The 27044-nt window shown below is 37.3% G+C and overlaps 3 protein-coding genes across 9 annotated transcripts in view; 2 read left to right on the forward strand and 1 right to left on the reverse strand.

Annotated features, from left to right (window-relative positions):
* The first annotated feature begins 290 nt into the window (after positions 1–290).
* Positions 291–4368, forward strand: LOC124300099 (retinol-binding protein pinta). Of its 2 annotated transcripts, XM_046753787.1 has the most exons (6): positions 458–597; positions 789–909; positions 1491–1650; positions 1723–1828; positions 1952–2321; positions 4168–4368. In XM_046753787.1, the coding sequence occupies exons 3-6, from the start codon at positions 1535–1537 to the stop codon at positions 4266–4268; spliced, it is 693 nt and encodes a 230-aa protein (XP_046609743.1). In that variant the 5' UTR covers positions 458–597; positions 789–909; positions 1491–1534; the 3' UTR covers positions 4269–4368. The 2 variants fall into 2 exon arrangements, with proteins under 2 accessions (XP_046609735.1, XP_046609743.1); XM_046753779.1 differs by lacking the exon at positions 789–909 and having other exon boundaries at positions 291–597.
* Positions 4369–5160: 792 nt separating this feature from the next.
* The window catches only part of LOC124300157 (ABC transporter G family member 23), a 50273-nt gene continuing 28389 nt past the window's right edge, over positions 5161–27044 (reverse strand). For 5 of the 6 annotated variants that reach the window (XM_046753865.1, XM_046753894.1, XM_046753884.1 and 2 more), the window contains 13 exons: positions 22693–22944; positions 17367–17681; positions 17139–17246; positions 14224–14317; positions 13302–13469; positions 12971–13105; positions 12632–12783; positions 12241–12448; positions 11686–11863; positions 11236–11422; positions 10050–10315; positions 8604–8690; positions 5161–7628 (listed from right to left, as the gene is read on the reverse strand). In XM_046753865.1, coding sequence (XP_046609821.1) covers positions 7414–7628; positions 8604–8690; positions 10050–10315; positions 11236–11422; positions 11686–11863; positions 12241–12448; positions 12632–12783; positions 12971–13105; positions 13302–13469; positions 14224–14317; positions 17139–17246; positions 17367–17681; positions 22693–22944 — 2365 coding nt within the window. In that variant the 3' untranslated portion in view covers positions 5161–7413. Of the gene's footprint in view, positions 7629–8603; positions 8691–10049; positions 10316–11235; positions 11423–11685; positions 11864–12240; positions 12449–12631; positions 12784–12970; positions 13106–13301; positions 13470–14223; positions 14318–17138; positions 17247–17366; positions 17682–22692; positions 22945–23231; positions 23291–27044 lie in introns of those variants that run through there. The other variant, XM_046753875.1, reaches the window with a different exon arrangement.
* Positions 21344–27044, forward strand: part of LOC124300193 (pro-corazonin-like) — a 78547-nt gene continuing 72846 nt past the window's right edge. The window contains exon 1 of the mRNA XM_046754000.1: positions 21344–21365. The gene's annotated coding sequence lies outside the window, so the exon portion shown is untranslated. The remainder of the gene's footprint in view (positions 21366–27044) is intronic.

Consider the following 27044-nt stretch of genomic DNA (forward strand, 5'->3'; position numbering starts at 1 on the left):
AGACTGAAAATTATCATGACACATGGATGTGATGATTAGATGCAGCAGTTGCATCGAGTTCAAATACTCGTATTTCCACTTACTGATTGTGATTAATAAAAAAAATTTTAACAAAAAACATAGAACCGCTCAATCATGTATCCATAGTGTCTGTCCATGTCACAACTTGCCAACTTTAAGATATACCTATGTATAAAAGTTTCGCGCTGAAGTTAGTTAGGGACGCCATGGGTTGGCAGCGCTGCAGTCGCTGCCTTTTACGAGACTCGACAGTAAGCAGTGGGGCAGACGGTATGTACTTTAAAGTGCCTGAAGTGTGGCCAGGTTTAGCAGTGCGTTTAGCTTTATGAAACACAGCTGCACGCGTATTCAAAGAGTTAGTGCGCGTTAAGGCTGGAATCCCATTGGATCTAAAACGCGGTTTCTCATTCAGTTAACGTAAAATGTCTAACGAATCGGACGATTATTGGAGCTTGACCGATGCTGAGCGGGAATACGCTGCCTTGAATTTAAATGAGCATGAGCACGATCGGGAAAAAAATATCTCGGAAATGAGGCAGTGGATATTAGAAAATAAAGACTTGCATACTCGCACTGGTGAGATAAATTGTGACTGACTCGCATTAATGCCATTGTAAACAGATTACGTATGGAACATTGTTCGAATACGAAACACTTTTATACTTCGCCGTAACTTATTTAATTATGATTTTATCTGTAAATAATACATATCGCAGAGGTAAAGTTCAATTTTGACAAATTTTGATTTGTCCCTTATTCCGCCACAGATATTGTCTCAGTTTTGTGCCGATCACGCGAGAAAGGAGAAGCGAGAATTCTGCAGGAAACTGATTTGATAGTCAGTTGAAACTACTAAATATTCACTGAAACTATGACTTGTGCTCCATAGTACGTAGGTCACGCATTTTTTTTTCTTCTTCCTATTTTGTCGTTACCGAGAACCCATTGATTTCTCACATTTAGATATTATACTTATATACAAGAAATGTTAAGTTTTCCGAAAACATAGATCGCATACGACGAAAGACGACTTTGTGTACTTTGATGCTACTTTTACACGGTTCCGTCACGTTGAGCATCAAAATTGATATTTTACTCAGAACCCGGATGATTTTTTTGAAAATGAAAGTAGAAGAAGAATGACATGATTTCGATCATCCGTAAAATCGATGTCACTTTTCTGAAGAAACAAGAAGTTGGAAAAAAATTTGAAAAAATCAAACTCGTCCATTGTGATGTGTATAATACTATTTTTACATAAAATTAGAATTAAATTGGCAGGAGTAAGGTTAAAGTGTTCCGAAGATTCAGAAACAATGACCCATCATGTAAACATAGCCTGCACGTGATCAGTCTTGTTTCGGTGAATAAACCAGCGCGAATTTAGATTATTTAGAGAAACCGAAACGAAGTAATTGTTACGTGCATTGCGGCCGCCTTTGGATTCACGCGTTAGATATTTCTTGCAGATGACTTTTACATTCTGCGTTTCCTGAGGGGCTGCAAATTCGACATGAAGAAGGCGAAAATGAAGTTTCGGAATTATCACGAGCTGAGAGCAACGGTTCCCGAATGGTTTGCCAACAGAGACCCGTTGCTGCCTGAGCTTCAAGAAATGTTCCAGATGGGGTAACTGCTATTGAAGCGAAATAGAAAGTTCAAAACGAGATTTGTATTGAATTTTTCTACTAAATTTGACAGGGTATTTTTACCGTTGAGAAAATTCGATCACGAAGGAAGATTAGTCGTCATAATTCGAGCGTCGGTGCACGATCCCAGTAAGCACAAACAGTCAAACGTGTTCAAGGTACGCTTCGACCAAGATTTCAAACAGATTTCAAGATCTGTTATTCGAGTCTTGAAGCAATTAATACTCGCCCGACTTGCCTAAGGCGGAATCAACAAGCTCCATTGAATCAACGTTTTTCAGGCTGGCAAGATGATTCTTGAACTCGCATCGAGATACAGCAAAGAGGTTTCGCTCTACGGTGTATTCGCGATATTTGACCTTGATGCAGTGACGCTAGGACACGCTCTGCAATTACCGCCAGCAGTGATCAAGCGAGCGGTTCATTCGTGGCAAAGTTGTTATCCGATGCGAACAAACTCCATGGAATTTATCAACGCTCCAGTTTACGTCAACTTCGTACTGAATGTATTCAGGAAATTTATGAACCCAAAAATGAAGTCTAGAGTTCACGTTCATACTCGCGGTTTGAAAAATCTGCATAAAAAGATATCACCGAACATATTACCGTTGGAATACGGCGGCACGGATGGCACTGTTAAAGAATTGACTGGTAAGCGGTCTTTTTTCTATCTCATGAATTACACAAGGGTTCAGAATAAATGTTTGGAACCTGATATGAAGCGGACTTCCATTGTTACCTGTATGCCTGATAATTTGATAATTATACTCAATCATATATATCCGTTGAAGAATTATTTTTGTAATTACGATATTTTTGTGAAAGATTTGTACTGTATTAATTATATTGCATGGATCATGTGGTGACCGCGGAGTGTTTCAGTTACGATAAGAATTTACTGCTTTCCTGGTGCCACGGTATCAAACTTCATTTCACTCCCAACTGAAATCTCTGCACGCGTATATATTTGTATATATGACTCCATGACATCACTTTCAAAATTCTACGTCGATGTCTCAGATTCGCTTGATAATTTTGTGTATGAAAGTACATGACAAAAAACGTAATGGCAATTTTTTTCAAAATTTTACGACCCAGCGTATCTGAAGTACGATATAAAAACTTGAAAAAAACCCCAACTTTCTAAAATCTGCAAATATTCAGAAAAATCTTATAAAATAGAACAAAATTATTTTTTATTATTGCATATTTGCCATAAGAATGAACATAAAAGCTCATTATAATAAGGGCCGAAAAATTTCTATACAGAGATATTATAATGAGCTTTTACGTTCATCCTTATATCAGAAATGCAATAATAATTAATTTTTTTTTTAATTCTTCCCATTTATCTTTTTAAGTTACGAAATCTCCATCTTTTAACAAGTGTAAAACTTTTGATATATTTTATAATATTTTTCTAAATTTTTTCAGATTTTAGAAAGTGGGTCTTTTTCAAGTTTTTATATCGTATTGCAGATACGCTGGGTAGAAAAATTCTGAAAAAATTACGATTACGTTTTTCGTCATGCACTTCCATGCAAAGAATTCTAAAGCCAATCTGAGAAATCGTTGTAGAATCTTGATAGTCACGCTATTGAATGGAAAATAATACAATCACACGTGTATAACATATGTAATTTTATACGCATAATGTTGTCTATCATTGGTCATATCAGGCGACGAAGGTATAATTTTTTTAACGCCAAGAATCGAAACAGAATACCAGCCATAATTATTTTATCTGAACTGACGATTGTATACATATTAAACTGTCCCCATTTCTTATCATTGTGTCATGTTTTATGCTCGAATAACATGCAGAGCAACGCAAATTTGTTTATTTGTCGTTCTATACAGTTTCGCGATGATAAATTATAAAGAAATTTGAAGCGTGGAAGAAATATTTCATACGGTCCATTATCCTATTTTAATACATTTACTTGCTGGAAATAAGTTCGATTTGACCTCACGTCTTAATTTTTTTTATTGTACATTTTTATTTCTCTAAATATTGCTACATCCACACCATCTAATTCATGAGGTTGTGAAAATAATTCAGAAGGTGACCGACCGAGCCTGGTCGAAACGTCAACATTTAAATAAATCATTTTAACCAATACCGACGAATCGTCATTCATCTAATTCCTGGTCACGAAACGCAATTGATAAAGTAGTACATTTTTGTTTGCACGGAAAGTAGTAAAATTGGTTTTTACGTGTGACAAAGTAATGACCTGAATTGTCACATTGAGAAGAAAAAATTTATCACAATGTGTACCTTATGACGCTATTAATATAAAAACATGCATCATTATACCGACGCAATGCTTCTGTTGAATGATAGAGGGACAAAGAGGCACTTAATTACTACAGATAAGCTTTGATACTCATACGCGTATACAGTAATGTGAATCTATTCAACGCGTGATTAATATACATTCATAGTGAAAAATCGATCGTACATTTATTTAATTTAGGTATTTTATTTTTTCAGAATACTGGAAGACCAGGGTCGAGAATGATCGGGAATGGTTTATCGAAGACGAGAAGTACAAAATGATTTCCACCGATAACAATTCAATCAAACCGTCCTAAGCATCGAATTATTTATTTATATTAATGCACACTTAGGTGTATCACTTACGGATATAGGTGAAATGTTTTTTGATAAGCAATAAAATATAAAATCCACTAATTATTGTTCAATTGCCCATCACCTCATTTCCAGATGAAATTTTCTGTATACACTGCCGGCCAAAAGTTTGAGTATACCAGTCGAAATTTCTCAAAAATAAAGATAATCAAACGTTCGAAGCAGCGTTTTTAAAAGGACAAATTTATCTTCATTTTGCTTTTTCAAAAAATTCTTTATAATTCTTTTTGGGCCTGGTACGTAATTTTTGAGCATGGCCGTTTCGCGGCGTATGATTTTTTTTCGTCCCAGTATTGCATTTTCAGTTAAAAAATACGTGTTTAAAACAAAAGCTGTAATTCAACAACTAGGGGGTTTCAGAGAAAATATGTCCAGGGTAAAAAGTTGCATAGGTTCATACTGGAATAGCTTGAAGATTGTCAGAGTTTAAAAAAAGTAATTTTCCTTAGAATTTTGGGGTTGGGACTCTGATGAGTGGAGGGGCAATTTTTTCAGTTGGATTTTGAAGAATCATCGTCAGTTGAATTGTTGTGTCTCGAAAACTATCAGATTTAAGACAAAATGTTAAAAATAATTAAATATTAATTAAAAAATAAAAGGAAGAAAATATCTTCAGGTTCGTGTAGAGCAATTTTTTACCTTCATACACTCCATGCGAAGCTTAAGACTAGACGTAGAGTTTATTTTGTTTTCATCCGGAGTTTTTGTTTTCGATCCGTTTCGACAGTCTTGAATATAATCAAAATCAGAATATAATCAAAAAATAAACAATTTTTTACATTCGCGCATACGATATTTTGGTAGAAATTAATGTAGGGCAGAACGATGATGATATAAATATTTTTTTATCTTTATTTCGAGAGACCGATTTTTTTTTTTGTGTTGCTCCCGCTAATTATACGTATGCGTACATTTCGTAACAAATATAAACTAATAATATTACATTTATTATATGTATATTCATAATGAATTACTTATTATACAATCGTATTGGGTTAAATCTCACGCATCGTATATCATGTAGGTCCTTTTAAACCGAATTATTATCTCTGATCACATTGCATCTTGGATCGTACTGCTCGTCTATCGAATATATATTCATATTTTATTGTCCTTATTATTGCTCTATTTTTTAATACTCCGTTTGTCACGTCAGAATCGTAAGAATTCTTTTGCAGTTTCATAAAAGATGAATCTGAAATAACTTCGTGTTCATTGGCTTATTATTTATATAGATGTATTTGTGATTGAGCAGTCGGAAAAATACTCCGTTATGTTCGGGTAGACAATGTAGTCGGTTAAAATGTCTGCGTATTACAGAGATCAATCAATCGCACGATTATCTACGATAAATTTCGGTTCAATTCGCCCGTATCTCATGTATCGTCAAAAGTCAAAGTATCAAAATTGTTCAATTTCAACGCAACGGTATTCGAAGCGAGGAAAGCCACTCTTACGAGTCAATAATAAGTATAATAATATGATAATAAAATACGAATTATTGTCAGTTGAATGTGCTAACAATAATTATGAAATGCACGCCTGCAGAGAGTATTCTAATTATATGTTAAATAGAAGTACATGCTTAAGTCATGGGCAAGTATAATCATCTTATTAAGCTTATCTTTTAATTAAATTCTAAAAACTTATAAAATACTAATTACAATCTTTCCCGCGATATATTTTACTGAAAAGAGAACAAAAAAAAAAAAACAAAAAAACAACGGAATAAAGTTTAGGGAAAATTATCGAACAGATCATCCAAGTTGAACACATGTAAAAAAATTTGGTTATTGTAAAATGACATATTTACTCGATTGCACGTCTCTTTGATTTTACCATTCAATTATACACTCAAGTATAAAAAAAAAAAATGGACAACAAATTTGTAGTAAAAGTAATAAGAATAACGGTGGCGAAGGAAAAAATAAAATAAAAAATTTGCTAGTTAAATTATTCGTATAATAATTCTTGTATATCTATATACAAATAAATGTAATGATTACGAACGAGCTACGCGATAAATACGTATCGTTCTAAAAATTTATTTTTATGCTACATGGGTTACGGAAAGAAGATTATAGAAAGAGTTAACAAGCTTACACAGTCACATGAATAACTGTTGCTCCAATATCGCTTTATACATTTCTTTGATAAAACTGCAGTGTTAACAATAAATCGTATAAACCCGAGTCACCCGGTATATCCATAATTATATTGATCATTCATCGTCGCATTTATTATTAATCACGTATATGAATGTCGTTGTAATAGCAAAAGATAGGTACGAAAGAAGAATGTGGGTCATATGAAGCGAAAGCAGAAAAAAAAAAAAAAATCAATAATCAACAGTTGTCCAACTACAAAGCGCGGAAGTTTTTATAATTGAGCAACTTTGCGTATCCTTAACTTTAAGCTAAGAACGGCAAACAGTTTCGTCGTCGTCTTCGTCGTCGTATTTCAACTAACATACACAGGGGGTCTCATACAGGGTCTCGGGATTCAGCGAAACTCTCGAAGATTCCCTAATCTGTTATATCATCACAATTTCAGAGTCAGTTAAACACGAGACAAGAAAGTGCAAAGTACACTCACTTTGACCCTCAGCGTTTACGATACAGGTTTTTAAAAAAAGGGAAAGGAATTTCGAACTACATTGGAATTCAGAAAGCTGAATAAAAGGCAGAGAGAGAACGATTATCAAACTACCACCATTCCTTGATATTGTGGAAAAAATTAACTTATCACAAGCAAGCCAGATAATCGTTGAAAGTGGGCCCTAAATATTTGCGAGCTGATGATGCTGTTTGCTTATAAATACAATACGTATCCATGGTTCATTCAACGAGCTTTCGGGCATATCCATACCGCTGAAACGACGACAACGTAACGAGTCAAAAGACAGATAGAGAGAGAGAGAGAGAGAGAGAGAGAGAGAGAGAGAGAGAGAGAGAGAGAGAGAGAGAGAGAGAGAGAGAATTTAAAGTGCATATAGTCTCTTTTCTTAATTCTTAAAATTTACTGTACACACACACACTCACAGACAGTAACAATTCCCAGGATTGATTCCACCTTTTAACGTTATCCTTATCCCCGTTTGAATTTTAGCACAAGCATGCTTATCGTGAGGAAAACAACGATCCAGATTATTGTTGAGATGAAACCGTTGTAAACGTCAGGCTCCGTGACACTCCATCCACGTGTTAGCATCGATCTAAGCGACGTGGTTGCCATCGTTAGTGGCAAGCCTTGCGAAATGTATCGCAGAACTGTTGGCATTCCTTCGATTGGCCAAATTACACCTGCGAAAAGACAAATCGATACCGTGGCAATAATTTTCCGCGAAAACCGGTGATGTTTATAGATTTTTTCTCCTTTTTCAACAGTTAATTTCATATTGACACTTGTTGATCGTCATCCGTTGTAAAATGAAAAATTTAACTATGCCAACATGGAAAAAATAGTGTTTCGGTAAATTTGTAGAGAGAGAAAGAGAGAGAGAGAGAGAGAGTATTCTGAATAAATGAGCCATATTCGTAGAGTGAAATCGAAGGAATCTATTAAATTTCCAACCACCTCGAAACAATTTGAAAAAAAGCATCGATATCTAAGCTTTTGCGTAAATTTGAGTATTTTCAATTTTTGTATTTCTAAAGACAATCTTTGTAGACCGTAAATTTAATAATCTGATAAATACTCTACATCGTAGTATGATTAATTAAAAGCATGAATTGGATAACAGAAATATCTTGAAATGAAACTCCGTTACTAGCTCAAATAATTTCAGAATCCGATTTCGTTGTCTAATCTATTTTTTCTTATAATTATAGCCCCCCCCCCCCCCCTTCGCCCCTCTTTTTTATAATTTTACAATCTCAACCGGATGACTCGCAGGATAAGAAAATCTCAGTACAGGCGTCATGTTCTTTTCAACCTTTATACCGGCGGTGATTTTAATGTATATTCAAATAACCCACATTTATATTAATTGACTATAGCTTGGCCAGTATACTGTATAATACTGTATATATTGTATATAATGGCGACCGAAAGGTTAATCATTCCTCTGAGCTGTAGGTGTTTTTATCTTTAATTAATGCAAGAATTTATCTGTGTTATACTTGCAAGTAAAAAAAATCTACTTGTAGTAGTTGGAAACGGAAATATGACCGAGGTCGGTTGTCTCGTGTTAATCATTACTTTATATAATGATCGTGAAAGGTATACATGTACTATTATATGCATACGTAGTAATTGGTGCCTGTGCATATACGTACCACTGAGTAAAAGCGTTGGGTAAAAACTGCCAAGCGCCAATTGAATGGCATTTCTTTCGAGTTCGCAAATTGCAGAAATTACAAAACCTGGAACATGAAAAAAACAACACGTCGAAATCAGAGTACGGGCGTTGTGCTGATTAATTTAAATCGTGTAATAATTATATGAATCCTGATAATAAACGAATTCTTCACACAAATTAAGTTTCAACACAGCGAAAGTGTGATATTGTTCTCAGTTAAATTGTCTCTCATTACGTTATAATTAATTAACGTGTTCGCTGTAATCACAACTCGAAATTTTATCAAGCAAATTCATTCTTGAGTCGTGAAGTTTCGGTAAATCGTTGTAAAAATTATGATTCTGCAACAGATCTAAAATCTGCAAAGGCTATCATATTCAGTTAGATTACAAAGTTGCACTGCAACATAACGTATTATACTGTCAACGCGATCAAAAGTTCACACGCTGATATACAGATTGCGATTGAGCAAGCACTATTTACATATATTTTTAATCGGTTTTATTTACCATTGCAGTTATTGCTGCACATTATGCTGCACTGCACTTTTTTGCGAAGCGTATATATGCCAATTATCATTCCGATGTAACACAGACCGCATTGACGAATGCAGGATTTAATTAAAAGACGACTTGCAATGTTCAGCTGACGAATTGCGTGTAATAAAAATCGTTCGAATATAAAAATTATTCAATTGCGGACAACGGAAAAAGTATTGTGTTGCTCAAATTTAATTTTCGCTGCTTGCACGAAATCCTCAAATATTTTCTCCAATCGGAAAGTAACATTTTGCTGAACGATCAAATTTTCTATTCAAAGTGCAGAAATACTCAGTAAACAGCCTTGCTCACTGTAAAGAATTTCTGATCTGCAGCTATAAAATTTTATTAGCAAAAAAGATAACCTGAAACAAGTTTTTTGTTTTTTTGTTTATTTCTTGCCTCGCAATCTCAGTTTTTTTCTACGAAACGATCTGTACAACGCAGATGTACGTTATAAGACTTTGAACAGTGTATAAATTTCCTTAATGATCAAATTATACAGAATAATACAGCAAGGATATTTTTCTTCTGTTCGGGGTTGTGAAATTTTTTTAATTAATATTTATTCAAAGAACCGCATAACTCCGAGTGTGCAAATATATTTGAATAAATTCATTCGAAGACTGATTTACACTTAATTAAAAAACATTTTCGTTTACTTTACAGCGTCCGGTGAACAACCTTGTGGGACAAGTTAATATTGGCGAGTCAATAATTGAATATTTTTACATACAGTTAATCGTTTGATCGTAAATTGAAGTAATGTTCTCTTCCTGTAGAATAAAACGGTTAGTTTAAGAGGGAGGGAAAAAAAAAGAGAATAAAAAAAACACGCCATCAACTATCTTAGTCAATTACAATTTGATAATTATGCAACGTACCGAAACACATTCCGCAGAGTCCCTGAAGAATCGTGAGTATGATCACCCAGCCGATTTCACCCTTGCACTCAACCCCGAAGACTAGGATCATGAAAATAAGGACGAGAGCGGTCTGGCCGCACATAACGACGAACTGCGTAACGACGTGAGAGAATAAAATTTCCCCGGGTGAAACGCCGGCGACCCAACTTCGATCCAGAAGACCCTCCATCCTCTCGATGATCAGGGCGGACGAGGTCAGAGCCACAGCCAAGAAAAATACGATTCTGTAATTGAGAAATCACGCATGTACGACACGATTCAAACATGTGACATTGTTACACGCTGCGAAATCAAGGATCAATTACATCGCTGCTCGGTGCTCAAGAATTTCGCCAGGCAATAACAAAATCTTAACCTTTGATAATTTTATATTTACGACGCATTGTAAGAAATATTTAATAGCTTCCTCCTCGAGTCGTTGTTGTTTTGTATCGTAGACACCTTATTGCTTGTTAAGCTGATCGGCAATCGTTGAATTTTCATGGATCTGATTAGATGGAAGAAAATAACTGATCAGACTCAGTTTTGTTACATCTTTTTGGACGGATTGCTGTCAACGTCCGGTCGATAAAAATCATCTTGTTTTCTTCGTGAGCATATTACCTTTTTTTTCATGATTTACAAAAATTAGAAATATGCATTCTCCACGATTCCTGTACAATCTGCATGAAAAATTAGGCAGATGTGTTGAAGAAAATTTCTTGTATTCGTCTGAATTCAACTGTTCGAAAATTAAGATTTTTTATACTTGTTAATCGCTAGCGAAGAACTTCAATTATATATTCCACTATTTTTTTTAACCTGATTTTAAGTTCAGGATCATTTTTAATACCAATTTTAACACTTATAGTAGTGTTCTCTTAGTTCTATTTCAACTTAGTTTATTTCATTTTTTTCACTAAATAATTTTCCCACCCCAAGAAATATTTTTGTGCGATACGAGTGAAATAAAATTTCCTTGTTGATGGCTGAAATTCTTTTAACCCACAACAAATATTTCATTAAAGAAATTAAGCAATATTTACATATTAAAAACTACACAGTAGTTTACGTCACTACACCGAATTTGTAAATTAGCAACCAGTAAATATCTGGTAAATTCGCCATCATTTTCAACACTGCACCGTAATTTCGATTTACTCACGTTAAAATGACACCAGGCGCCACAAAGTCCGTAAAACTGGGTTCGTTCGAGCCATAAATGGGGTCCTTGAATTGTATCGGAACGTCAGCCAATTTGGTATTCTGATCACAATTCGAGAGAAGGTCCTTCGCAAAGTCCCTGTACGTGTATTGCAGGTTCCTGGCTAACATTAGGCCGATCTGTTGGTCTGTAGACAAGCGGAAAATACAATCGTTGATAGTTTTCCTTATTGCCCGTAGCCGCTCAAAGTCATTCGACCTCAACCGTGCGTTTGGACTCAGCAAACTCATTGCGCTTCGTTGCTTCTTATTTTACATGTACGTTAATTTCTTTGATCTATAGATTTGGCACCGAGGTTGAGAATCACCGGTTGGGAAATAGGGAAATAGAGAAAGAAAATAAAACAGACAGCGACCATTCGAAATCGACTCTCATGAAAATCGGACTTACTCGACATGTCCAACCACACTCTGATTTCACTTTGGTCCAGCGTTTCGTCGTCAGCATCACGGCCGAGAACCATTCGTGCTACCAAAGCGTCTGTGAAGTTCTCTGTGAAGTAGAGAGCCCCCCAAGCTTCGCCGGCACGAACAGCGTCCTTTGCGGAAGTTGGGTCTGGATAATACTCCTGAAAAGTAGCATTGCAGGTGTTTGGAACATCGAATCGGATCGATGTAGAGATTGCGATGCACCTATACCTCTCTATACGGCCGCTATTTATACCGAATTTCGCTAAAATGGTATTTTTTAATTACGGCACTCGTTCGATTGTTTCTTACGCACCATTTTTTACAGGAAATACAAAGAGTAAAATCCTTTATGAATGAAAAACTATATTATTTTATGAAAAATTAGAATAGAATCAATTGAATTTGTACGGGTTTGTGCAAAGGTAATTGATTCGTTATACGGCTTTTCGCTTTACGGTCAACCTTTCCGGAATACGTCAGGGCCGTAAAGCGAGGTACGAGTGCATTTCAAAGTATAAACGTGCGCGCCACTCACTTTGACCATCGTTTCGTTGTCGAGAAATTTTAAATATCGACAACTTAGATTCGTAAAACTGCAATTTTTCTCAATTGGACAGCTCAAGTTTCCCCAGGTCATCTCGTGATTAACGATTGCGATCTTCAGTCCCGTTGGATCCCTTCCAATAGCAAGACAGAATAGGATCACCTGCATTACCGGCAGGGCGAATATGAAGAGCATAACTCTGTTTGAGCGAGAAGAAAGGGAAAAATCATTATATAAGTCGAAGTGTGATTTGCCGTCATAGGAGAGAATAACTTGTACCCGATAGTAGAAAGTTTCTTACGTATTATGTGCGCATGTGCGTCATTATTATCAAACATCCGGAGTTTATCGAAATGTCTATAACGGTATATTATATACACACCCAACGTTTCTCCACATCCGGAGGAAGTTTTTTTGCAAAAGGGCTCGTATCTTTCCAATGCTGGTGATCTTGTAGCAGTCGGTAAAGTCCCCGCAATCATCGCATTCTACCGAAGTATCACCTTTCGCTCCAGGAAGCGGTTTTCCGTTCAACTATTTAAAGACACGAGCAATCAGTTGTGGACAGGTATAATCGACGTGGCTTTGAATTGGCAAATATCTATGCCTATAGATCAAGCATTTGACAGAACGGAGCAGTTTCATCGGTACACGAAAAATGAATTTCCTTTACATCGTCGAATTTTTACCCAGTTTTAGAGACCGGTCGAATTTCACTTACGTCGTAATGACTGCCAACGCCGTTTGTCGTATCGTGTATGAGGACCTCTTTGCTCTGGTGGAAGTTGAGCCCAACGACTCCAGACTCTTGAGTCACGTAAACTGGTTCATCTTTTTTCCCCCAGTTCAAGGAGGCCTGTGTATAAAAAATTACAAATTATATTCTGAGAGGACTAGGCCAGTTATTTTGAGATTATAAAATACCTCGTCCTCGCTCGCAACCGAATCCTTCGGATAGCATTAAACAAGAAGACGAAGCTTGAGTGATTTTTAAGTACAGGATTATGAGTAGTGATGACAACAAAAATAGCAAAAGTTTTCCGAATTCTTACCAAGCTGATGTTGTTGGATATGTTTAATTCTGTCGTGGGTTGGGTGGATTGTCCTTGTTTTCTGGACAATTTGAGGAACACGTCTTCAAGGGAGGCACAATTGTACATGGTGAGAAGTGCCCTCGGTGATTCTTCGGCCAATAACCTTCCACTCCTCATCAGACCGATCTTAGAAGAAGAGAAAATGCTCGTTCTAATCGAATAATTTTTATCAGCACGCTAGGTAGGTACTTGATGTTTGATACTCGTAATGACTACGTCGGCATGTCAATTTTACGACGAGGTTCAGAGTTGTACTACGAGTAATTGGATATATAGGGAACGGCGCTGTAAGAATCTTATAGAACTGTACGTTACGGTAACAAGACTCGTTATTTAAAGATATAACGTAACAAGTTTTTCCTTTATTTACTTCCTCGGAGCGTGTGTCTAGGAACGTGAAAGTGTATCTGTTACAAGTTGAATATTCTAGCTACCGATTTCGTTGGATGTTTTCGCGTCAGGAAAACGAACTAGAATAAGCAGAAGAGTGCCAAAGATTGATTCGACATTTAATTTTATCGTGACAATGGTTCAAACTGTTCGTGGAGAGCTTGGAAAGGAAAATCACGAGTATTTCTAAACGTGATAAATCAAATCAACCGAGTTATTTTTACATGTCAAAAAACAAGACCCAAAGTAAACTTTGTACCGATTTGCGACAGCAAAAGTAATCCGCAATAAATTCAGACGTAGACGTTAACTAACAGCGACATAAATTGTCAGCATCTGTGATTTACAACCCGAATGAAAGCAAAATTCTAGCACGAGCCTTGATTGTTGGGAAAATTGAATACCCGTTTACTTCAATTAGGATTGATCGTTATTTGCGAAGCATGAATTATATCCACGTCATTAAATTCACAACGTAGAGATTTGTTACCATGTGAGCCTGTCGAGCCTCTTCGATGTAGTGTGTGGTAATGATGACAGTTTTGTTCCCATCTTTGGTGATTTGTACCAAGTGATTCCAGATACTGAAAGTAGTAATAAATAAAAATGAATCTTAGAGAGTAGTGCGAAAATCTTGAATGGGAAATTTTTGATTTTTAGTTTTCATCAGCTTCTCGTAGCTACACGCACTTCAAACCATCCCTCAACTTCCGGATCCACATGCCTTAATGGCCATGACACGTTTGATCTTGGCAATAAAAAATCGTTCGCGTGTAGAGTCTCCTGTTTTATCGTTCCTAAATTACATACGAGTCCACATCGTGTAGACTTAACGTAACGATTGTCTGTGAGTCGATGATGCAACAAATTGCTGCGATCTTTGGAACTACGTGCGGTAGGCAGGCTGCATTAAGTTATGAATTATATAATACAATGCCTAACGATGCAAACCAGAATTGTGTCTAAAAAATAAAACCTGATCTTTCCACGACCGTGGAGAATTTGTTAATTTAAATGACGGCGAATAGACGAGAAAAAGAGATGTTAATTCGTGATGAACGTAGTCTGTTGATCAGACTTCAGAGATCGATTAGCCGTAACCCTCGACGTCAAAGCTATTAATTTTATAATAACGTGTGTATTGACCTCGAGTCAAGGTAGCCGAAGCTATTAGTGATAAGAATTTAATTGATCTTTCCCAGAAGCATCATCAAGACTAAGCGCAGGACATTTGATTATGGAATATTTATGCACGGAATGAATTGAAGTGGAAGATAATCACTTCTTCAAATTTTTCATGTCCGCGATAGATTGAAGAAATAACAATCGCTTCCGACGTTATATCGTTCGGCTTCGAAAACATTTCGAAAAGCTGCGCGCGCTCGATTTTCCTAGCTCAATGTTCCATCGACGTATCTGCAGGTCGTCGACATTATTCTGCGTCCATTTTTAGATTCCCGATTTATTGCATGCTGCGATTATTCGAAACGATTTCGAAGAGAATGTTAAAATTTTACAGCACTCTCGCAAAATTTATTCGCAATTCATTAATATTCGTTACTCCCGCTGGTAGAAGATCCTTGACTGCGGTATATAAATGACGGAGGTTATTTTAACTTAATAAAATTCACTGTGACTCGAATAGAATTAATTCTTCTTCTTGTTGAGTGTACAATAACGTAGACCATATAATATCCCGTCGTTCGTGACTAAGAGAAAAATTTCCACAAATTATTAGAAATAAATTTTACAACAGCTGTATGACAGAGAATTTTGAATTGAATAATTTTTACGTCCAACGATAATATTCTGAGGACAATCTACGACTCGATGCATGAATTATATATAATTAATGCAAATGACTCGGCGGTTTATGTGAACGCAAGGAATGGCGTTGATGATCTCTATCGATATTCAGAACTATGGCCTGATTCAGCTTAGTTAACGTTCACGGTCGACCGGTGAAGAAAAAGGTTACCTGGTCCAAAACCAACATCTCAAGTCTTTGGACTTGAGACGCGCTGGAAAATATGACGGACATCATTTGGTCTGAACGAGACCCGGCTTGACGTCACTAGCCAGTTTTTTACAGCTCGCTTCTTGCGTGTGTGTGTGTGTGTGTGCGTGTGTTCGCGGTTTTTTTAATTACTTTTCTGTTTTATTATTAACTGCGGCACGCACGTCAGTGATCTTCGACCGATGTAAATTTGCCGCAATTCACCTGGCGGGCTAAACGTACAAGTTGCGTCTCAGGACTTAGCCACGAGCGCGATTAGCTTTTCATTGTTACAAGAAGAACGAAAAGAAAAGAAGGGTATAGAAAAAGGAATACGAAGAGCATGTTGTTCGGTAATATAGCAAATGATGTGAAATAAATAAGAGATGCGCGTCCTTGTTCCGGCCATACTGATCGCTGCAGGTTAATGATAAAGGAATTTTTGGCCTCGTGTGCGTAAAGTTCCAAACTCTGAGCGTAAGGTGAGCTTTTTCTTTTTTTTTTTTTTGTGTATGTGTAAAGTTAAGTGCTGTACTAAAAATTTGCGAATGCAATTTGAAAGATCAATTAATTCAGCGTCGTATAACAATTTTAAATTCTTACGTTTATTTTGAAGCATAATTTCATGGTGCGTTTAAATATAAATATAGTATACTGTTTAGCAATGATTTTTAAGAACAATCGTGCGAACCAATATCATTTTTAATAAATAATGTATTTTGTTTGAATATAAATGTAATATACCGAATCAAAAATGATAATCCAAAGCTGGATTCTATTTTCGATAAATACACTTTAGGGCAACATCATTTTCTTTATCATAGAAATTTCCTATTTTTGTGTATAATCAAGATATAATTATAAGCATCATCCCATGATTTTCATTATGCGAACTTTACGCAGAGAGAAAAAAAAATTGAACGCAACTCCGGTCTAAACTTTTTACAAAAAAGAAAAATCTCGCTTTACGCCCTTGTTTCAGAAACTAGGCAATATCTAAAGCCGATTGCACAACGAGCTGGGTTTCGGAATATACCCAGCCAACCATAGAAACAATTCTGTTTGCGACAAAAGAATCCGGAATTTAGGTTCAACACAACAGAATATTCCAGGATAACACCGTTTTGATAATTTCGCTGGTGATCAATAACTGCGAGAGTGTTGTATAGCTCTCGGAAAATTCCACTTCAAACTGTCAAATTTACTCGAATCAATTTTAGATATCCTTAATGGAAATTACACCTATAAGTATAATAGTAATATGATGGCTCGAATGGGAGGAATATGAAACCAAGTAAACGACTCTCGCGCGTCGAGCGTGATTAGTTTTCTCAATCAGCGACCTCCGTTGTAGCTTGAGATTTCAGGTTGCAGGTAAAATCGGCTTCAATAAATTTTTCAAACCTCACCTTTGTCTGAGGAGCGGGTCGACTCCCACCGTAGGTTCGTCCAGAATTAGGAGTTCCGGGTCGTGCATCAACGCCACGGCAAAAGATACTCGCCTCTGCTGACCACCGCTGTATTCAGAGAAACGTAAATTTTCATTAAGAACGCGACATCTGTATCGGGAGTCTGGTAAGACGAATGACGAATGATTTCCAAGACTGATAATCGAAGAACGAATCGCCTCGACTTACCTGAGATTTTTGACGAGTCGATTTTGCGAGGGCAGATCCAAGAAATTGAGCAAAAATCTGAGCCTCTCGACGATCTCGGCTGTGCACATGCCGAATATCCACCCGAAGTACATCATCGTTTCTCTTATGGTGAACTCTCCGTAGAGGGCGATTTCCTGGGGCATGTAGCCGACGCGCTTACCCGGCACTCCGGAACCTTTGGTACCCGGTTTTCCACCCAGGACCCAGATTTCTCCAGAATTCAACCTCCGTCGACCAACGATGCAGGACAGAAGCGTCGTTTTCCCGCAACCACTGGCGCCGAGGAGTCCATATCTGTGAATTTGTCGAAATAAATATACAAGTTTGAACTTCGTGACCAATGTCGTTACGTATATTAAATATGATTCGTCGAACTTGGCCATTTCCTCCTGGCATGGCTGGACAACGACACGTTACGCTCGTAGGATTGTCAGTAATTATTGGCCGTGGCCGATCGAAACGACGCAACCGTTTAATCAATTGATAAAAAGATATTCTACCATGACCAACTTCGACGAATCATTTTCGATACAAATAAATATACGCAGTATAGTCGGTTGTCCTCTTTACACATCTGAGAATCAATATTTACCGATGGAAACTTTACTCCAAGATTATGAACAAGTAGGGCAAACTATATTATTAAACTGGGACAAGTGTCTTCGAAGTCATGTACTTTGGAAAGTGGATGACATGTACGCACAACGTTAAACAGGACAATTAAAGTATGGGAATGAAATTTTTCCTATATCGTTTTAGCGGAGTTGGAAATGGCATCGCGATTGAAAAATGAAAATTTTTTTAGCGGCATCGGAATTTAAACTCAGCACTTGGCTGATGTTTGTTGCCGATACTAATAGTAGAAACTAATCACCGACGTGTGTCTGATATGCTTTGCTCTGTTCCATCAAAAATTCATCGGCAAGGGATACGTGGTCTAATGAGAATACGTGGATAATCGATGGCGTTGAGTTAACGGTTCACAATTTCGACGACTTGAGCTGCTTTCACATATTTTCCTGCAATTCCAATCGTTTCATGCTGTTATTTGGAACTACATACATACGTGTTGTTACATCTAAGCGCGTCAACTACGCCAAACCTGAGACTTCGATCAAAGTTTCCATCCTAGTCGAAGCTAGTTGAAGAGAAAAACCGTAGCGAATGAGTCGGCGAAATGATTGCAAATCTATTAATTTTGTATAAGAAGGTATAACATAAGCCAAACTTATTACATCCTTTATCACTCAACTTGAACGCGACTCACAATCTATAATATCAGGTTTACACGAAGTACAATTTGTCATTAGCGTACTAAAATGTGTGATATATGCTGTCTACTCTTCCTAATTTCAGTTTCAAAGGAGACGAAAGGGGACAGTTAACGAGGGGCGATTTCTCGCGCGGAAATTATTATTATTATTATTATTGGAACCATAGCTATATTTTCTTCCATTACAAATGTCCGCATGTCGAAATGTTCCAGGACTGGGCTAGTCACGTCGATATTAAACCTTATATAAATAACTTTCCGAGCCAAGGTAGACGCGATTGCCTTTCTACACGTGCAGGCACTGGATGCGTAAATACAGTATGTCGAAGCATTCTAAGTCATCATTTGTGCATTCGAATTCCGATCCATTATCAACAACGCGTGGATTTAAAAGCGTCATCTCGATTTGGTATAAAAAAAAAAAAAAAAAAAAAATACTACGAAAGAACTCCGTTTCCTATTTCGAACGCTGATTCCTTTCTTCTATCGACGTCAGATTACAATCGACTCGCATCCACCCAGCGCTACAAGAGCGTGTATTCAATAGGTGTATTCAATAGTATAAATATGAGGAAAGTAAAAATTGACGGTGTTTTTGATTTCTAGTTTTATAGTTTTACGGCACAGCAGCCCCAGTTTGTGTGAAATATTTGTGCCTCTTTGGATGTCCGATCCTATTTACCATGCAGACCGCGTGATTTATATGGTCCTCTAAAGAATACTTTGATCTCAAGTACAAATTCTTTTTTTAACATTGGACTAAGTTTTATCAAATCAATTTAGAATCAATTTTTGAGAACTGTCAGGGTGACATAATATTCCCTGATAGCTCCCCGATTACCGAAACAAACCTCACGAATTTAAGTCGCTTTACCGAGTTGGAACTGACTTGCATTTAAGAAATATTGTCTAGGCCATGAGAAAATCAACGATTCGGTTGATGAAAAGTGAAATTCTCTACGAAAGTTATCCGGCCTTGAGAGAGGTTTCGACCTATCAAACAGATCATTGTTCATAGTCGGAATTGATCCATTTTCTTTCACCACGTTCCAAATAATATTCTCGTTTCGTCATTTAACGATGAAAATTCGCAATTCAACAAAGCCAACTGCACACAGAGAATTGATTGGGAAAAAAAAACAAATAAAAAAAAAAGAAATTTTTTCCTCTGCGCGAACAGGCCAAGGCGTTAGTCGGAGATCAGCAGCGTCGAGTCTTGTGCAAATATCCATGCACCGCCAAGTTACTGTTACCTATCGAATACTCTGCTCTTAAGAGTTGAGTGCCAGGCTTCGATCACTTTCATTTTTGCTCATGCCACGCCAGTACTCGGAGAATGTCTTCTCGTTCGTCTTGTTCTCCGGTCTGATTATTGCGTCACCCATTTCACCGCCGTTCTTCGTCTACAACGTTGTCGACGATTAGAAGAGAGCTTCCCGAGAAGTTTGATCTCGTGGAGGGTCCATTTCATATTTCACCTCGTACTTGTACTTTATACCGGAATCGCAAAGCGAATCGGTACAAATTCGAGGCATATAGTTGGAAAGTCACGTCGGATTGTAATATTTTTTATTAATTTTTTTTTTTTTCATCAGGCGATAGAAGTCAGCCAGTTCCGAGACGTGTGAAAAGAAAGTATCATTTTTCCGTTCTTTCTGTATTTCTCTATTTGGAATCGTCAAGATTTCACGTCAAGCTTCATATTACACATTGCCTGTACAACCCGGTTCGAAAACTATGCAATTTCTCCTAAATCCGCTCTCAAGTTTTATTTTCTTCTCTTCAAATCCGCAATGTATCAAAGTTCCGCGTCACTACCGCTCCTCCTTTCAAACTAATTCAGTGACTCGTGTTCTACTTCAAAGTGTACGCGTTATATGATTCTTGTAAATTTTTATTGCTCATACTGCAAACGCGCAGGAACCGATGATAATCGTCAAACTTTACACATCGAGTGTGAAAAATAATTTTCGTCAATATCGAACAAGCTATACATATAGACTCTCTTGTTATAATCATTAAATATCTGGTTTCTGACGAAGGAACGTCGAATGGAATCAACGTGGAAAATTTTCCGAGTTTGTGATGTTGAGGAGAGCTCAAGGCAAAGTCATAGAATGTACGGGTATGGATAGATTGATCCCGGGGAAAAACCGGCGGTATCTTTTTTTTCTTGCATATTATATGTATGCATATTGCATGTACCTGCAGTTGTTGTTCGTAAAAGTAACGATACGCGCCTAGTGACTTGCTAAAATTTCCATATTTCTCTACCGGCTCAACAATATGTAACAGTAACTACATTCATAGACAAATACGAGACCAACAATAATTTTTTCTTCGGTAAATTCACACCGTAGTTACGACTTCGAGAATTTACACAGGTAGGAGACCTCCTACCTACGAGATACTTCAACTGTGAGAAAAAGCAAAACCTTTCCCCCTTGAAGGAATTACGTCTATTCATGCCGTGGGACCCATCGCGGATAATGACTCGGTTCTTAAACCCATAAAAACACTCAACTGTCCGCGTGGCGGTAAAACTTTTATAACCAAGTGGAAATTTATTGAAACTGTTGTCTTTACTTGATCACTACTTTCAGGCGGTTTTCGTTAACACGTCAATTTTGTTACGCTTGTGGGCATTTATTGTGTTAATTGTTACTGGTAGAAAAAACGCGACATCCCCACGAGCCAAATGATAGGTAAGTTTATTAATCTCACTGAGTGAAGTTCATACGAAAGGTTCAGAATCTCTGGGACTATCTGTATTGGACTGCACCATTTAAAAGTCATTTGCCGCGCATACGAGATTATGACGTGAATCCAAAGTGACGCTACGATCTTGGATCGCTGCTTACAGGGTATAGTCAGAAATAAAAGAGATTTAAAATTTGAAATTAATGACAAATTTGCCCGTGTTTTTTCCCCAGACATCCTCGATCTATTCTAAGCACCGATTCACTGTTCATACGCGGAGTTGTTCGACTCTGCGTCCGCGTATATCTGGAATATGTACATACTCGGGCAAATTTGTTGTCCAAACATCAAAGCAGTTGACTTGGGATGGTATACTTGCTCATAAATTATACATGACAGAAATAATTTATAAAATAATGTCCCAAGGCTTATTAACCAAGACATGTCTACTATGGAATATGTCTACAGGCTTTTTTTAACACCGGGTTTGCCGGGAATGTGCTAATTTTGCCTGAACTAGACGCTCAGAGTTCGAGGTGAACAACGGTTCAAAATTTCAGTGTCAAAGTGCGGACAAAAAATATATAGGTACTCATAGAAAAGAAGAAAAATCCTTTTTTTTTTCTTGGGACAAGGTTGTCAGCACGAAGCAACGCATATTTCATCTTAAGAAAAAGTCGTCATCAATGATATCTCGCTCTAAACCAGTCAGGAATATCACGGGAACCGGAATATTACGTCATTAAGAATGTGGAAAAACTTTACAAATCCAAGTCTCTGTCCTTTATCACATAAATACGCATACGTACGTAAATCGCAAAGTTCTATGGAATTTTCCTTATCCACTGCGAATGGATATTCTTTGTATCCTTGCGTTGATACAGCTGGTGATTTGTTCGCTTAAATGTAATTACGTGTCAGTTACTTTTTAAACTACCTGTAATGGTATTTACTTCTTCGCCCGTTTATTTCAATTTATTTATTCAAACATCAACTGTAAGTAGTTGACTAGCTTTGAACGGGATATTGATTAACTCAACTTCTTTCGCATCGTAGACTACGCGACGTCCAGCATAGAAGACGTTATGAAGAGTTTCAGAAATTTGTTACAATCAAATTTACACATCATTGTAAAAAATATTCCGAGGAGGACTTACATGGAACACGATTTGCCGTCGATTCAACACCATCTCATGCTGAATTTCCGGATTGATCCAAAAAACTGTATCACGCAAGTCCACGCCGGCCAATTTTGAACACAACATTTTTTACAGTCCACCGCGATTAACCAACGAAATTGAGGAAATGATGAAAACTGAAACGACTACTCACATCGAACCTTTGGCCACTGTCATGTTGAGGTTCTGCAACACTTGATTCGGATTTTTGCTGCTTCCGTAGTTCTTGAAGGCATGTCGCACGCTCACGGCTTGCTGCCTGTTCCAAGCGACGTTATTTATCCCCGGAGTAGCCATAACGGGGTTCGGAGTCATCGTTCCGTCCATATTTCCTTCCGCGCTGTTCATCGAGTTCACCGAATTAGAATTCACCATCATACCACCGCCTCCTGTCGCCGTATTGTCACTGTAACAAAGTAATGAGAAAATAGAATGAAATCGTGTTTATAATTCTCCTCAATTAGTCGCTGAAGGAGCGATTCTTTCGGAACTCCGTTAGTCGCACATCGTCGATGTTAAAAAAAAAATGGCACGACCGCCACTGATCCTCGGAAGCTAAATAATCGATACGGCAGTTCGATCGTTACGCAACGATCGTGCAAGTGCAGCTCAAGTCGTAACCATTATTTCGTACCCTCAACGTTGGTTCCAGGTCTCTGCAATTAATTAGAAAGGCTACTAATAACGCCGTACTTGTTTCGGTATATAACTTGGCCGCGTTGAAACTGACTGCCCATTTCGAATTTTGCACATTCCTTATATAGCCTGCCGACTGCACCGTCTATAATCGAATAAAATCCGGTGATGTGCAAAGATATTTAGGTAAGAACGGGGTGAGAGCGTGTAAAGTGAATCCGACCAGAAGAAACCGTCGGGCAAGTGTATGATATAAAAAATGATCTATACGATTATCGTTAAATTTTTACGTAATTAACAAGAAGCCGTGTGGCGGCGGTTCGGACTCAGTGCAGGGCGAACGATCTTCGATTAGAAGGAAAACCTGAGACCACGAACTACGGTAGTTGCAGAAACCAGTTTATTTATGCACACATGTACCCGCAGACAGTGCAACTTCTGGCCGTGCCGCTTTTACGCTCGCAGCAGCGTATTATTTTTATACAACGCGTACATGGTGTGGTTATAGTTATACCCAAGCCTTACGTAACGACGATGGCTTTCTTTTTGCTGACGTTCGGTTTCATTGGGCAACCAGTTCACGTGTATGACGATGTAAAACAAATACGTACATACGCGAATACGTATTTACGCGAGATGGACGCGATGTGTGTAACGCGAATCACGATGATACGCGAAGTGCTCGCGGTGCTGGTACTTGTATACTTACCATAAATTTGCGTCGTCTATGTAACGCACGCGTGTTAAAGTACCCGCCTAAGTACACTTGTATAGAAACTCGGTTGATTGCCTACTTTAGCTGCATTCCTTTACCGTAATGTTGGACGAAAAACCGAAGTGTGTGAGAGAGAGAGAAAGAGAGAGAGAGAGGATTACAGGAAAAAAAGTTGTTTATTGCCTAAGAAAAGACACTGATGTATTATTCTGCAAAATTAACCAGTTTAAATACACCTCCAAGGAAAACTAACAAAGCGTACAATTCTGAACAAATGCGTGTATAAGGCGTGAGAATTTTCACAGCTACGGTAGGCGGAGATTTTTATTTCTCTCTTGGAAAAACGACTAGGCTGTCATCTTAACACCGATTCTTCGTTTGCTCGCTTGTATTTATCACGTATGAATACCGCAAACTATGAGTAAAAACCATTTACACCACAGCCGATTGTGTAAAAATAAAAAAACCAATTGCAAGGTTCACCGGTTCAAGATCATATTCAAGCACACGTGTGCTATTATACCAATAAATTAGAATCTGTAGATGGTACGAAGCATACTAAAGGTGTAATAGTATGCGACCATGCAATGTCAACTCTTCTAATCAAAAATTATTGCATAATTGATCGTTGAATAAAGACAGCAGTGATCATATATTGTACTTCATCTGCGTTACGTTACGTACGTTGAATAAGCCTGGTTGTTTTTTTATTTTCGGTTGAAAAATTAAAGTTCTTAGTTTACTCGAAACAGGTCCTGACGTAAAAACACTTATTGATCGTTTCGTTCCTCATAAGGTCGTCCGAGCCACCATTAGCTTTTAGGTTTGGAATATATGGTTGCCGGAATTGTTGTCTTGGCAACACTCGGCGATACATATTCATGTATGGTACAAATTGTCCCACATTATACGCATTTTTAACGGACATATATCTTCCAAGTTTGCTCGTTATTTTTCGGGGTCTTATCGTTTGGATGTTTGTTATACTCGGATGGATTGATGTAGCTGTGAAAAACAGGCCGAAGCTATTACAGTTATAAAATCGAAAAGGAAAATCAAAATATGAAATTCATAAAACATGGGAGACGGTAACAGAAAAAATGGAAGTATAGGTTAATGCAATATTTTCCTAGAGGTACTTGTGAAACTTTAACGAGGACATGCGTGCAATCTGTCACCTGGACAATTCGCTTTTGCGAGGAGATAAAGATTCTCACTCTATGAGAATTATGGCCGATTTAATGATAAGCCTAATACACAGGCGGTCTGGATTACTCGCATTAACGCGAATGCGTTTATCACGCCTACAGTGCCGTGACTGTTGCAACGGAATGGCAAGTTGCCACCTATTATAGGTATACAAATCGAAAAGAACGTGACACGAGCACGCAAGAAACCGCGGCTGCCAACACGCGATTTACTAAAATTTTAATCACCTGCAATAATACGTTATGCGATTCGATGTTATCTTCTTTATGTCCGCATGCTCTCTCTTTATTTCATTTTAATTTATGATAACTTTCGCTTTACGGTGTGTATTATAATTTACACGGATCGGACCGAGAAGAGAATACAGTAATTATAAGATTTTCTACAATCTTTGCCAAGTGACAAGCGAATAAAACGTGGAAACATTACTTTTTTTTTTTTTCTTTAATAAGAATTATAACATTCCATTCAGGGATGAAAAAATTTGGAAATCGTGAAAAATATGTCTTACGTGCTTTTAATTATTTTAATGACATTTAGTTTTATGGGATGGTCGTTAAATTTTTTAGTCGGGATTGAAAATACCCATGTTTAATGGATACTGTACTTTTAGTCTGGCAGTTCGATTAATCGACAATTACATGATTTCAAATATATAATGTACGTTTAATATCGTATCATTCAATTTCGCCGGAGGTTACTTTCCGCTTATAGGTTTCGTCAGCAGAGAATTCTCACTCTGACCATAACGATGCTGCAGAGCGGAAGTGACTAGACAGATATTGAATTGCTACAGCCACAAGATTCACCGTATTTCATAACTGATTCCTCGACTTAGGTAGTTTCATAATAGATGGAAAATGAATGGAAACGAAATTGCCAACCATTCGTTGGAATTTTTGACGACTGTTCATTAGATTCGAAAAAGTGATTCGATATTATCGTAACTATTTTGGTCAATGACTCGAATTCCCGAAATTAACGAACCGCGGTTGGACTAGAATGACCAATAAAAAACTGAGCATTTTTGATCGTTGGAGAGGTTGTGAAATACTTTTTATTAAGCTCTACGAATTGGTAGGGGGGGGTGAAAATATAGAAGGATCAAAAAATTGAAGGGCTACAATATCGAATTTTGAAAAAAGGGAAAACGCGATGTATAGAATTTAAAAATTGTAACAGTCAAAGTATGCAGAAGTAAAAGATTAGGAAGGTCAGAATACAGAATACCAAAATGTAGAATCGTCAGAATTAATTTCTATATTTTATGTTTCCGTATTACGACTTAATAAATTTTTGAATTTTCCGTACTTGAACTTACCTCGCTTTTAAATTCTCCGAATAAAATTTTCGCGTCAATGAAGTTGTGATATTGTGGTCATTCTATCAATCACTAATTCTAGTTTTTTACCCATACTCCCTACAAATATAAGCTATCCTATAAGCGAATTCGATAGTCCCCGTTATACGGATTATAACCGCTGACTTTCACTCGCGGATATTCATCCTTTTATCTCGTCGCACGATTTCTGGTGTCTTTCGTTACAAAATATTCATTGCTATAATGCTTGAAAACGTTAAGAAGCGATTTAGCAGCTTGCACAAGAATTCTATACGACACAGTTTATAATTCGCCTTGAAATGTTGCTGACGCTTTAAATTCCGACCGATTTAATTTGTTTCGCAAATACAGGAACTGCACTTTATTCAGGAGTAAGTAGTTCGGTGAAAGCAAAAATATCGTTTGTCACAATTTTGGACGACCCATTTTAAAACGCATTGTTGCAACTATAAATATACAGCTCATCGCATTGAAGAAATGAATAAACTAAGTATTTCAAGCTCAGATTTAGGGGAAAATGTTCGTAAAAATAGAAACAATTCTAATTGCTCGGTTACAATGATCTGCAGGCGTGAAAACGTGCGCGGAAATTATACCTAGATTT

Source organism: Neodiprion virginianus, chromosome 1, assembly GCF_021901495.1.
Source record: "Neodiprion virginianus isolate iyNeoVirg1 chromosome 1, iyNeoVirg1.1, whole genome shotgun sequence".
Lineage (NCBI taxonomy): Eukaryota > Metazoa > Arthropoda > Insecta > Hymenoptera > Diprionidae > Neodiprion > Neodiprion virginianus.